At 43.3% G+C, this 13418-nt stretch overlaps 1 protein-coding gene across 2 annotated transcripts in view; it reads right to left on the bottom strand.

Annotated features, from left to right (window-relative positions):
* Positions 1 to 13418, bottom strand: part of prrc2c (proline-rich coiled-coil 2C) — a 41823-nt gene that overhangs the window by 13903 nt on the left and 14502 nt on the right. For both annotated transcript variants that reach the window (XM_067417195.1, XM_067417196.1), the window contains exons 2-16: positions 9338 to 9507; positions 8655 to 8832; positions 8410 to 8522; positions 8127 to 8252; positions 7025 to 7320; positions 6822 to 6901; positions 6498 to 6634; positions 5987 to 6074; positions 5723 to 5894; positions 5020 to 5602; positions 4292 to 4467; positions 3853 to 4102; positions 3397 to 3607; positions 841 to 3282; positions 21 to 178 (exon numbers count right to left, since the gene is read on the bottom strand). In XM_067417195.1, coding sequence (XP_067273296.1) covers positions 21 to 178; positions 841 to 3282; positions 3397 to 3607; positions 3853 to 4102; positions 4292 to 4467; positions 5020 to 5602; positions 5723 to 5894; positions 5987 to 6074; positions 6498 to 6634; positions 6822 to 6901; positions 7025 to 7320; positions 8127 to 8252; positions 8410 to 8522; positions 8655 to 8832; positions 9338 to 9452 — 5125 coding nt within the window. In that variant the 5' untranslated portion in view covers positions 9453 to 9507. The remainder of the gene's footprint in view (positions 1 to 20; positions 179 to 840; positions 3283 to 3396; positions 3608 to 3852; positions 4103 to 4291; positions 4468 to 5019; positions 5603 to 5722; positions 5895 to 5986; positions 6075 to 6497; positions 6635 to 6821; positions 6902 to 7024; positions 7321 to 8126; positions 8253 to 8409; positions 8523 to 8654; positions 8833 to 9337; positions 9508 to 13418) is intronic.

Raw genomic sequence — 13418 nt, forward strand, 5'->3', positions numbered from 1 at the left:
CAAAAGACTTGATCACTCACTGGCATAATTGTTGAGATCGAACTGAGACAAAGCATTTTCTTTCTCTTTGGGTTTTTTGACAGCTTGCTTTGCTTCGTCTTTCCGGCGGCTGGTTGCTTGTTCTTTTCCAGCTTTTTGACCAGTAGCAGCCTGAGCAGAGTCTGCATTCTGTGCAGCACTGTAGGGAACAGAAAAAATATTAGCTCATCAGAAAAACAGAGTAAGGCAGAATCAAATAAGTTGTTACTAATAATGCTTTAATAAAAGCAGAAAGCCACGAAAGAACTGTATTCAGAACTGCAAACTCACAACAGGCAAAATGATGTCCAAAAAAATGTAATTGTTATAGGGGGTTCTGGGAGCACCCTACCCCAGGAAAAAAAATTGTGACCTTAACATGTAAACAAAGCATTCTGATGCTTGACAAGAACACAGACTGGGGACCGACACAAATTTCACAATTTCGTGTCGTTGTAAATCTGTTCATCATATAAAGCCATTGTGTCATCAGAAGTCTTGGATCTACATTAGGCATAACGAGTTGTGTTCTAAAATAATTCTTAATTTAATGCAGGGGTGTCAATCCTACTCATGAAGGGTCAAGATACTGCAGAGTTTAGCTCCAACTAGCCTCAACAAACCATGTTTCATGCAATACTGAAGACTTGATTAGCTGGTTCAGATGTTTAATTTAGGGTTGGTGCTAAACTCTACAGCACAGTGGCCGGCCAGGGACAGGATTTGAATTACAAGCAAAGTAATACTGGTGCTTGCTTTAAAAGCAAAACCGATATCAAAACTCACTCTCTACTTCCTGGGACAACACAGTTCAGGACTCACCCTCTACGCCCCGATTTAGCTCCAGATCCTCCCCTTCTCTCGCTCTTGCCTCCAGGGTAGCCTCGACCTGTTTTAGGCCCACTATTTCCCCGGCGGTTCTGTCGATCCACAGGCCGCTGGCTGGAGAAGCTCCTCTTGGCTGCCGAAGCCAACTCCTGTTTTTGGATTGCCACACTTTCTGTGGGGGCTTTGCTCTGTCCTCCAGATATCTGTGTAGGCACAGATGAGGAGGAAGCGGTAGCAGTCATGGCTGCTTCAAGTTGCTTCTTGTCTTCTCGCTCTCTCCGTTCATTGAAGTCACTACTCTCAGAGGCAGTCTCCCACTCCTCATTGGCCTGGTCAGAAGAGTTCTGATTGGACAAGTCAGGTGATTTGCTGCCAGCAGCAACTACAGTAGAGGCTCCCATTTCAGGAACAACTGTCTCTGTGACAGGAAGTTCAGGCGAAGTAACATCAGGAGTGAGAGAAGGCGCTCTAGTGGCATCAACCCCTCCCTCAGGTGAAGTGACCAGAGTTCCATGAGCTTTAGACAGTGTCGGGGAGACAGACGTAGGTATTGGCATACCAGGAGTAGCTTCACCAGCATAAACAGCTGCTTCACGTTCTTTAAGCCGCCGAAATCGCGGTGGCTTGTCCTGTCTGGGAGGACGGGCAGCCCTTGGTCTCCGTGGCCTCTCCCTTATGCTTGGTCCACCCTCTCCAATCTTCTTGTTGTCATACTTGGTGTGCCGTCGTTCAGAGGGTGTGCTATCAGTGCGTGTGGTCTCAGCTTCCTCTGGCCGAAAGGTCTCCATGGGCTTTGAGGGCCACTGCGAACCATCTTTGACAGGAGCCCGACGAAAAGGAGCAGATCTGTGGCCACCTCGTTCCCTGCCGCCACCTCGCCTGCTGTGCAAGCCACCCTTTCCCCGGCGTGCAGCCTCACCCTTTAACAGAAAACCTGGTTTAGGTCGCCCATCCTCATCCCGAGACCCAGGTTTTTCAGAAATAGGTCCAGCTGCAAATCCAGAGGCAGATTTAGAAGGTCGTGATTCCGGCAGCTCACGGCGAAGCGGTCTGCTCGGTTTGGCGCTGGGCTCACGGTCTGATGCTCCGGTGTCACTGGCAGATTCTCTGCCTTCACTTTCAGAATCTGTGTCCGAGCCTCGTCTGCGCCTGCGCTTGGGCAAGACTTCAAAGTCTGAGCTCTCACTACGGGTTTCACTCTCTTCCCGGCAGCGGAACCCAGCTGTCCCTGTAGCAGTTAATGGTAAGTCCGGGCGTGACCGAGGCTCTCTGTATGGGTAGTCCCCTCGACTCCGGCCACGGCTACCTCGGCCCCTCCCACCATAGCTACCTCTGTAACTACGGCCACGGGAATAATACTCTCCCCGACCACGGCCTTTGTAATCAGACGGCCAGTCTTTCTCTCTCTCAGCTTCTCTGTCCCTATCTCGGTCCCGTTCTCTCTCTCTATCTCTGTCCCGTTCTCTCTCTCTATCTCGGTCCCTCTCATCTCTGCGATAAACTCTGGGAGGGAGATTGGACTCTTTGCGAGATGGTAGTTTAGGTTCAGGACGTTTGTCATTAGTTGGAGGCATTTCTGGCTTTTCCTCAGCAGCAGTTGAGACTGTAGAACCTACTGTTGTCTGAAGATCTCTGGATTTTGCTCCACCAGTCGCTACGCCCACTTCAGTTTCTACCATTACTTTCTTCCCATCACCAGAGGACTTCAGTCCATCAGAGGCTTCTACAGCAGCTGGAGGAACACCTTTGGAAGTAGAGCCCTCTTTTTTGGATCGCTCACCTCGCTGCTCTTCTTTCTCCCTTCTCTGTTCTCTCTCTTCCTTCATATCTCGCAGTACAGGTTTCTTGATAGGTCCAGATCTCCTGACTGGCCGCTCACCTCCGGGACCCTCTCTCCTCCCGGATCCAGGTCCACGGGATCCCCAGCGCATTTCTGACTTCTGCTTGCTGGGCGCAGGTAAGATGAGCTTTTCGGTTTTGTGCATACCATCATTAGCCACAGGAGGGGTAGAACGGTTGTTGATCACAGATCCTTGGCTAAAAGGCTCCTTTCTGGACTTAGGGTCCTCAGGTCTTTCCACAGTATCAGATAAATCCAGGTTTTTCTGTGCTATGGTAAGTCCATCAAATCTGGGCTCTTCCAATTTCAAAGAGTGACTGGAGCCTTGAGAGATACTCCTTTTCAATACAGCCGGTCCAATGGCTTCAACCTCATCTGCACTGGGAAGGTTAACCTCCTCAGGTTCAAAGGAAGAGATGACTGGTGCTCTGTCAGTCTGTAAGAGACCTGGAACATCTTCGGTAATACGACTAAAAGCAGATAAGGTTTCAGATGAATCCCTGAAAAAGTCGCTCTTGCCCCGGAGCTCCAGTGGGCTATGGTCCTGAGGGTAAACCCCTGATAGACCTCTATCTAGCTCTAGACCAGCATCCAATCTAAGAGGAAAACAATCATCTTAGAAGTTGATCCAAGTTATTTCAAACAGTGGGGGCAATACATATAACTCTGTAATATTTTCAGAGATTTCATATTTAACAATAGCCTCTAACCTTGGCTCCTTGCTATCTTCTCGTCCTTTAACAGTGGCAGAGGAAGGCAGGGGCTCTGTTGGGGGATATGGGTCAGAACCCCAGACCATTCGAGGCTCACTGGGAACTCCGTGTTCTCTGATTGGTCGGGTCAGATGATCAAAACTGTCTGACCCAGAGCTGCTGTTGTCTGCAGGCTCTCGTCGTACCAGTTGCTTAGGGGGCATTCTCCCTGATGAAGAAAAATAAAGTTACAACAACAACACATATAGAATGCTCCAAAACAAATTAAATGGTCAGAAATACTGTCAAAATCTTAAACTGGAGATGTATTTTAAAAGAAAACAGAAATCGCATAAGATCAAGATCAAATATCAAGAGAGAAAATGTGTTACTGCATCTTATAAATGGTTTACAGTGTTTATGTTTGTAAGCAAGATACTAGGGAAGTAAACCATTTAATTTTGCAAGAAATACCAGGGTGCATAGGAGGCATGTCTATGGGTGGCCTTCCAGACATCATACGAGGATCCATATAAGATTGCATCATAAGCCAGCGTGGGTCAAAGCCCATTGAGGCTAGGTGTTGGTGGTGGGGGCCAAGAGGTTGGTATAGGGATCTGTGCTGAGGGGGAACAGAACCCCCAGAGGGAGAGACCGGACCGCCTCCACCTTGCTGCTGCTGCTGCTGTTGTTGTTGCTGCCACTGTTGTTGTTTAAGCTGTTCCTAAAGAATTTAATAAAAATATGTATTAACTACATTTAAGTCGGAATTACTACAAAGAAATACAGTTCTCAAAAATAATATCTGACAGGTGACACTAACATACTGTACAATTTCATCTTTTACAGGGTTCAAACTAACATTGATGCTTAAAAGGAAGCAGGCCACAAAGCCAGGACAGTGTGTAAGCACCTGTTGTCTAAGGAACCTGGGTGGCAAAGACTTCTGGAATTGTTTTGAGTATCCAGAGGTGACAGATGGGCGAACAGCAGTGCCGGAGTCTCCCTCATTTTCCAGTTGAGTTGGAAGAGGTGTATCGTCACTAACAGAATGATCCAGTCGGGACAAAGGCAACTGAGGATCCTCAGCTGAAACACAAATGTTTTATCTTTTTAAATCTAAAAATAGCACACTGCATTAGAATAACCATTTACACATCAGGCAGATGAATTTATCCAAAGCTACAGGGAACTGAACCAATGACCTTGACGTTGCTAGTGCCATGCTCCATTGTTTGAGCTACACTACAGAAAAAGTCCATCCCAGTTTATTTATTGCATGCATCAAACCAGGTGAGCTTAATTAAGGTTCCACACTGTTTTGTCTGAATAAGATTTTACACCCTACACTGACTGGTCAATTTTGACAATGTTCATTAAACTACTTGTCTCTTTAGATTTAAAAACAAAACTTTACCACAATAGAAAGCTATTTGCATTTATATTCTGCAAAAACATTGCCATACATGCATAGAATGTGTACTGGACACATTTTGGAGACAAACAGCCATGCGAAAATCAGTGACAGGAGCATACAAAAATGCATGTCAAACACCATTTAGGATGCACCACTTTCATACTGATGGTGAACTGTACCAACAAAATCACATCAACAGCACATGATGTTTTAAATCCATTTACCTCTGGGCTCCTCAGCACTGAAGTAGTCTCTCATTGGTTGTCTCTCCACCTGTCTATGCACCTCCTCAGTTACAGCAGTATCAACCTTGCTTTGAGGTTCTGGGGCAGTCCTATGAACAGGAGGGCTAGGTTGCCGAGTAACAAATTGTGGCACCTCCTCCACAGTGGGCTCTGTCCTTTGATGGTTTGGCATAGGAAGACAGGGTTGCTGTGCAGGGGCTGGTGGTGGTTGAGGCTGAGGGGATGGAGTTTCAGCAGCTAGTTTAGGCACAGTTTCAGTCACTTCCTGGTGATCATCGGGAGCTTGCGTAGTTGGTTTAGTACTTTCTGTAGTTGAAGGTCGACGTTTCTCCTCCAGTTGTTTGAGTTTCTCTTTGCAAGCAGCAAGTCTCTGTTCTTCCATGCGGCGTTCCTCCTCCTCACGCCGCCTGCGAGCACGCTCCACTGCTTCCGAGAGCTCTGACTGCTTCTTCCGTTTCTGTCTCCATGCTTCCGTTTCCTCCTCACCAGCAGGGGGTGCTGTAGTGGGCAGCTTTGTAACACGTAGGCCACCACTTCCCACAGAACGTCCAACAGTTTGTCCCTGCACAATTAGATATTATTGGAAATTATAGACCAAAAAACAATGAAGCAATAATAGCAAAACAAATTCTCAGCAAACTTCATTTCAAATCAGAGACTACCATCCCATTGCACGTCATACCTGTGGGTCCGTCTTGCTATAATGGACAATATTGCCAGGGGAGGGAGCCCTGGGATCTCCACTGTCCAGCCATGAACTTTTGCCGTCACTCCTCTCCTCTGCTCCTTCTTTCCATCCCTCCTGTACATCAATGTTTCTTGACCGCATACGATCAACTTTAGCCATCCACTCCCTGAGTTTTAGCAAGAAAGTTTTATAGAACCAATTTTTACCATGCCCAAATATGTGTGGCAAATTTTATTTAAAACATAGATGTGTGCTTACCAGCTATCGCCTTTTTCCTTAGCTGAATGGTTCTCCTCGTCATCACTAAAGTTCAGTTTCTCAGTATAGTCAACTTCCATCTGGGCACCTAAATAAGACAAAATTATGACTTGATGGACAATGGTTTACATATGAAATAAACTGTGCAATAACTAATAAGCCAGGAAATTAAGAACTTTAATAACTTTGCACTTCTGGTTTGGTCCCATGACCTTCCTAATCAAAGACTACTAACACTGACATGTACTGACATTGGTGAAAGCAATGGGTGATTTGCATTACGAGTTAAAAACGTACAACAGGAAATACAAACTAAAACCATCTAAAACTACAAACTATAAGTTCTGATAGCTATGTGAATATCTGTCATGATATAAACGGTATAGCAACCACTAATGACAATTCTACTGTTGCACTGTACATTCCCACCCCACCCCACCCCACCCAACCCTAAACCATGAACACCCACACACAAAAAAAGGAGGTAAACCACTCCAATAGTCATTCTCACCTGCCCAACCCTCATCAGCATCAGTGTCCAGATTGTCTAGCTCCTTTAATTCAGTGGCACTAACAATTGAAGGCCTGTCTGGATCCTGCAGCCATGGCTGAGAGGGAGGCTGTAATGGTCTTCCAGGCCGTGGACCCCTAAAAGGAGAAGAGAGAGAAACATAAGCAAGACTTTACAAAGCTCATAATGTCCTGGAAGCATCCAAAAAGGCCAAATTGCTTGTCTTGTTCAATTGAGATTGTCATTCAACTGCTTCCTTTTTAAAAAAACGTTCCCCATCTAAAGCCAGTTAAGTTTGGTTTCAGACCTTATAGGACCACTTACTTAGACATCTCCTGTTGCCCAGGGTATCTAAAGCTGCCTTGTACAGGAGGAAAGGGTCCTCGGGGGTAAGCATTGAACATCTGAAAAGATTCACACATTAAAATAGCACTTAACAAAAATCAGTACCAGCCAGATAAATATAACAGCATGCCACATTTCAGAAGGCAGAATAAATTATAAACAATGGTTAAATAATCACTCACATATGGCGGCATCATGCTCCTGAACTGGGCAGCATGGAACTGAGATGATATCCCTCCCGGTGGTTGCTGGCCACCGTTCAGTTTATGCTGAGGGGCAGTAGGTGGGAGCCTATCCCTTGCATCCCTCTTTTCTCTGCCCTCAACGGCAGAGAGTTTTCCTGCCTCATCAGAATCCCCAGAGGGAGATGGTGTGCCTCGTCCCACGCCCAACTCCTCCAAGGGCTTACTCTCAGTCTCTGAGGAGCTGGGAGCAACATTTAAGTTCCTGCCTCCACCTTCTCGCCAGCTACCCACATCTGGTTGGTAATGGACATTAAAGGACAGAGTGAGGAAGACAGAGTGAGGAAATGCACATGGTGAAGATTATTTTTAGAGATGCACCGATAGGATTTTCTATTAATTTCTAATGAACATAGACTGGATCCACTAAACATTCAGCAGGTCAACATAAATGCACAAAAACAGATACATATGAAATAAACAGTGCTTGTAGGTAGGTTTAATAGTTTCCAGGTACAGAAATAAAGTAATAAAATGTTAAATAACACTGCATATACTTCACTGTATAAATTAAATACATATATTACATTCTATATTAAATTCTACTGTGCAACATTAAAAAAGTAATTGTGACAGAAATATATTAAACTCAACTTTTATTTTGACGTATTGATATGAAGACCTTTGAGTTTCTGTGTGTTTATGACAGGGACAGAAATTAGCACCCGCCACCAGCCAAATGCAGGTGATTTTGAGTTTTGGCGGGTAAACTTGCTTCACCTACCGACAACCTTGGCGGGTAAATAAAAATAGAATACTGTTTCACCTCTTTGTGAACTTTGTTCAATGCATGCGAGTGCTGCCGTATGTTCGAATATGACCAGTCATTTTCACCGTCATCACCCGGATGTAGTGCCAGAAGACGCGAATGAGAACTGGCACGCGCTGTGAGATTTGCCTCTGTGCACTCATCTAACAGTCTACAAATACTGAGTTCTCTTTCAAGTCTTGCGCTTAAACGGACAAACTCACACAAGAAGTATGTCAACATGTCCATCTTGACTCAGTGCCTTCACACAGTTAAAAGACAAAATGGGCTTACTCTGAGGCCTGAGGCTGGGGCCCGGTCCATAGGGTTCATCTTCCTGGTCACCTGATTTCTCCACCTCACCCGCCGCCTGCAGACTCGGAAACTCCTGATGGAACTGACTGCTCATCCGAGGAGCTCCTGTACATACAGTGACATTGAAGCACTTGACTTTAGCGGTTTAAAACTCTATTGATAATTCGGATATATAAATTAGCTTGCATAAGAATTTACAGTGCACAGAGTACACTGTATTTTGAGAACACTCCAACAACGGCTTACAGAAGAAAAGGCTTACCGTCCAGCTGCCCAGACTGTTTGCTGTTGGCCCAGGAGCGGCTGCCTCCCAGAGGGGCATCAGAGGTCTGGGGCACCGTTGGCTTGGGCTGTGGTGGAGGAGTCTCTTGCTGCCTATAATCATAAGGGAAGTGTCAATGGAATACAGGAATCTAAAGGAGTGTGTTCGGAACAAGAGGATTATAATTTCCAAAACTGATCTTTCAACAGGCAATACACCTATCATTTAAGAAGGTGAAGTTTTACCGTTCGTCTCCTGGTTGATCCTGTCTGGAGGCCCATCCGCTGCCGTCCTTGGGTACAATGCTGACGTTGGGATCGTTGCCTTTGTTCTCAGCTTTCAGGCTGGGCAGGTTAGCTGGAGGGGGCATGCGTCGACTAACAGCAACTTTGCCCAAACTTTGGAGCCCATGTCTGGCGGCAACTGAGGAGAAAAAACAAACAAAAAATAACATTTCATTAGCCTTAAATACACACTAAACTTTTGATTTAGGCAAAGGAAGTATAGTTTTCTGAGTTTTTAACAAGAAAATCATTTACAGCAGCAACAACAAATGTTTTGGGGCACTCTCTATCTGGTAAAGCTCATAAGAATTCAAAGCGGTGACTGAGTGGACAAAGGCTTCTTATTTGACCCAGCAATGCACAGAAGGCTGATTGGGGAGCTCAATAAACAACAGTTCAAAGACTCCACTGCATCACTTGACACTTCTCAATGAACAATTCATACATTAAGAGTTGAAGTGCAAATTATAATGAGCTACATATGTGAATGTCTCAAAATGTGCTAAAATTACATTTCAGCCCAAAATAAATGTAGTTAAATGTCTGCATTAAAGATGATTTTTAAAGATGACAGTTTACAGCTTTCAATTTTGAGGAGATGTGTAACATTCTTGACCATATGCAAGGATGGTCAGTTGACTCACCTGCAGTTTTCTGGGTCTCCAGAGACTTGCCCTTGTACGTGTTGAAGAGGCTAAGGGTTGCATACTTTGTTTTGCCATCCTTTGCCTTGGTGCTCTGCCCTGACTTCTCGGACATTTCGCTGGAAACTCATTGAGTCTGGTCCTGCGGCCTCACCCCTCAGAACCAGCCCCTTAGGAAGAGACCAAAATATCAAAGACTGAATGAGCTGACAGAAAATTCAGATACTTTCTCTAATATCTATCTGCACCTCTTAAGTGTGTTAAGCTATAATTTCCTGAGCAAGCTACAACACAACAACCAGAAGCCATTGTTGAGCAACTACAGGGAAAAACTGACAAATGTGTATGAGAGCAAGTAACTCTCCCCAAACACCACAAATGATAGGCTTTACACTTGTTTCACAAACATTGCTAAATTAAAATCAGTGCTTCAAACTGGGTTTTTTTTTAAGGCCATGACCCTAACTTGCAAAAAACATAAAACTCCAGGCAAAACAAGTCTTTTTTTTACTAAACATTTTAACTTCCTGTATGAGGCAGAATATTATGTGCTTAATATTGTTATACAAACGCACACTAATAAAGCAATCATGAATTGAATAAAAATATCGACCAATTAGTTTGCATGGCCAATATAAGTCTATCTGTCCATTACTAGCTGTGTCATTGTAGCAGATGTCATTGTTGCAAAAGGCAGTCAGAACTCTACATGTTTAAATCTCCATGGCTCAAATCAATGATGCATATCACGTTGCCATGCCAATGTCAGAGTAGATAGTGAATTGACAGTAAGGGAGGGGGTGCAGCAATCTACCGTGAGCCACATGGGGTTCCATTCATAATTGATGCGGTGTGAGGCCTTATGCCAAGACAGCACAGTAGAAGCAAAAGGGTCACCTCAACATGTCCATACACAATGAGCTTCACTGCACAGCCACAATACTGGTCGGTCTGCTCACTAAGAAATGTGAACTCCTTCCATATGATCATAAAATAAAATTTTAAATAATTAAAATTTATTATTGAACAAAAATAAATGACATTTGTTTTGCTGGGGGCGAGAGGATGGAGTTTAGGAGTTCACAGCATTGAACCATCTCCCCCCCCCCCCCTAAAAAAAATTATATTATTGATTTTTCACCTTTCATGGTCATTTTACCTTTATAAATGTATTTAAACATAATATGCATGCATCATAAAGTCAATTCCATACATTTCATCAAAAGTATAAGACAATAGGGACATTACCAATCAAATCAAATAAGCATCAACAAAATTTATCTTTGCAAAAGACAGGAAACTGCATTTGTATTTGAAGTGGCATATACACATACCGTTTACTAAATGGTTTAGCTCCCCAGTACTTGAGCCAGTACTCTTAACAGTACTGGCTCAACAGCTCCCCAGTACTCCTAACACATTATACTCAATCACATCTATTGCGTCTCCATCACGTCTCAAACTCTAGCCAGTTGATAATACCTAGAATATCAAAATCAACTGCAGACAGTCGATACTTTTCCTATTTAGCACCTAAACCTACCTAGCATTGTTCGGGAAGCAGACACATTCTGTCAGTTTAAATGTAGACTAAAAACATATCTCTTTACTATGGCATACACATAGAGTCCCTGGCAAAAGTCTTGTCGCTTATCTATTTTCTAGAAATACCTGATATTAACCTGACTTTTAATTAATTAATTGGTGTTAGAAATAGCCCATATGAAAAGCTAAAACCCTCCCAAATGATGTTTAATGCACTGAAATAAATAATGTTCACAGAAAAAATATTTATCATTTAATCAAGACGGAAAGGTAAAATTTTGGCAAGACAAAAGTTGTCGCCTATACAGAAATTGAACAAATTTACAGCAAATACAAAAATATGTCAGCAAATTAAGTTGTGGTGCTGTGAGATCCAAATTTAATATCTTGTATGACTTCCACGAGCTTGAAGGACTGCATCCATGCGGTTTGGCAAGGATTCATACAATTTATTGATGAAGTCATCAGGAATAGCTAAGAAAGCAGTCTTTCATGCCTCCCAGAGTTCATCAATATTCTTTGGTTTTCGTCTTCCATGCGTCCTCTTTCATCCTACCCCACATATGCTCATGTTCCCAATGTTCATGTCTGGTGACTGGGCTGGCCAATCCTGGAGCATCTTGATTAGGGATGGGTATCGTTAAGGTTTTAACGGTATTACTACTCTTAACGATACTGCTTATCGGTCCGGTACTTTAACGGTATTCGTATCGGTATTTTATATATATATATATATATATATATATATATATATATATATATATATATATATATATATATATATATATATATATATATATATATATATCCCATACACACACACACAATTAATTATATAGGCCTACACAGTGCTTTAATTTCAGGAAGAATTCTAGTAATCAAAATCAAATGTAAAATAACACTGCATAGTTTATCATAGATAGGATAAATTAATGCTTATTAAAGCTGAAGTTATTCAATCAAGAGCTGTGAGTGATTTTCTCTTTGCATTTGGTTGTTTAATTCGCAGTAATTCGTCAGCATGATTAATTACACCGCTGCCTCTTTAAGACAGATGTGCAGATCTATATGTGACTGATAATAGGCAGATGCACTACATTTTCTCCCAACTATCCATAATAACTACGTCCATTTTAGACAAACTGTGTTGTGTTTAAGTGACTCTCCAAGCAGGTCGTTTTGACATAGATGTTTGTGTACATTTGATCGTTTAGACGCGAGTGTGAAACTGAAAGTGTAATTTGCTCGTCTCGTTGCAGCTGTTTCTGAGCGCGCGCTGACTTGAATACAATCTCTTGCGCATATTTTTGTGCTTTTAATCGCTCTTTTTATTATACAAACGCATCCCACAATTTACCAGCAGTAGCTAGACTGTATTTTACAACAATCACCGATCGTGCTGATTCTGTTTGAGTCATAAGGAGAAATGATAGGCTACTGCTGCAAAGGGAATTAAGTTGCGCTAGGCATAAATATTAAAATTATATTCTTGGCCAAAATCTTTGCCAAAGAAGCCAAAATCTAAAATAAAATCACATTATCACAATCTAGTGTAAAGTGTAACCAGACTATGTTTGAATGTTTAGTTCTGTCCTCAGTCATCAACTCATTAGGGCTGTCGTTTTGCGCTCTCTCGCTCGCTCTCTCTCGTCACGTGTATTTTCATAAGTACCTACAGCAGAACCGATAACGGCCGAGCTTATCGATACAACGGTCTTTCAAAATTCAGCCCCGGTGCCCGTTTAATACCGGGTTTCGGTACCCATCCCTAATCTTGATCTTCTTCGCCTTGAGGAACTTTGATGTGGAGATGGAAGTATGCGATGGAGCACCATCCTGCTGCAGAATTTGGCCTCTTTTATGGTTGGGAATATAAGAGGTAGCTAAGATTTCTTGGTATTTTAGACTATTGATGTTGCCTTCCACCATGCAGATCTCTTGCACACCCCCATACTGGATGTAACCCCAGACCATGATTTTTCCGCCACCAAACTTCACTGTTTTCTGGGTGAATCTCGGATCCATTCTGGCTCCAGTAGGTCTCCTGCAATATTTGCGGCGACTGTGGTGTAAAAACGGAAGATTCATCTGAAAAATCCACCTTCTGCCACTTTTCCAGCGTCCATCCTTTTAGCAGGCTGTGGGCCTTGGCAAATGCCACACGGTTTTTCAATTGTCTTTTGTTTAGTGCTGGCTTCTGGGCACTGATTCGACCATGGAGGCCATTTCGAGACAGAATCCGACAAACTGTTCTGGTTGACACAGGAACTTCAGGTGACCAGGTCTTGTGGAGCTCTGCTGCAGTCGAGCCAACAAACGGTCCTCTCGAGCAGTTGTCTTGCGGGGTCTGCCTGACCTGGGCTTGTCAAAAACGTCTCCAGTCTCTTCAAATCTTTTTTTTATCCTCTGTACTTGACGCTGAGACACATTGAAGGTGTCTGCCACATCAGCAGTGGATCTGGTCTTCAGCCTCTTGATAATCAAAACATTAGTCTCTGGGTGAATCTTAGGCATGTTTGCAGAGGTCTAGTTGCAG

The sequence above is a fragment of the Pseudorasbora parva genome, chromosome 15 (assembly GCF_024679245.1).
Source record: "Pseudorasbora parva isolate DD20220531a chromosome 15, ASM2467924v1, whole genome shotgun sequence".
In the NCBI taxonomy this organism is placed as follows: Eukaryota; Metazoa; Chordata; class Actinopteri; order Cypriniformes; family Gobionidae; genus Pseudorasbora; species Pseudorasbora parva.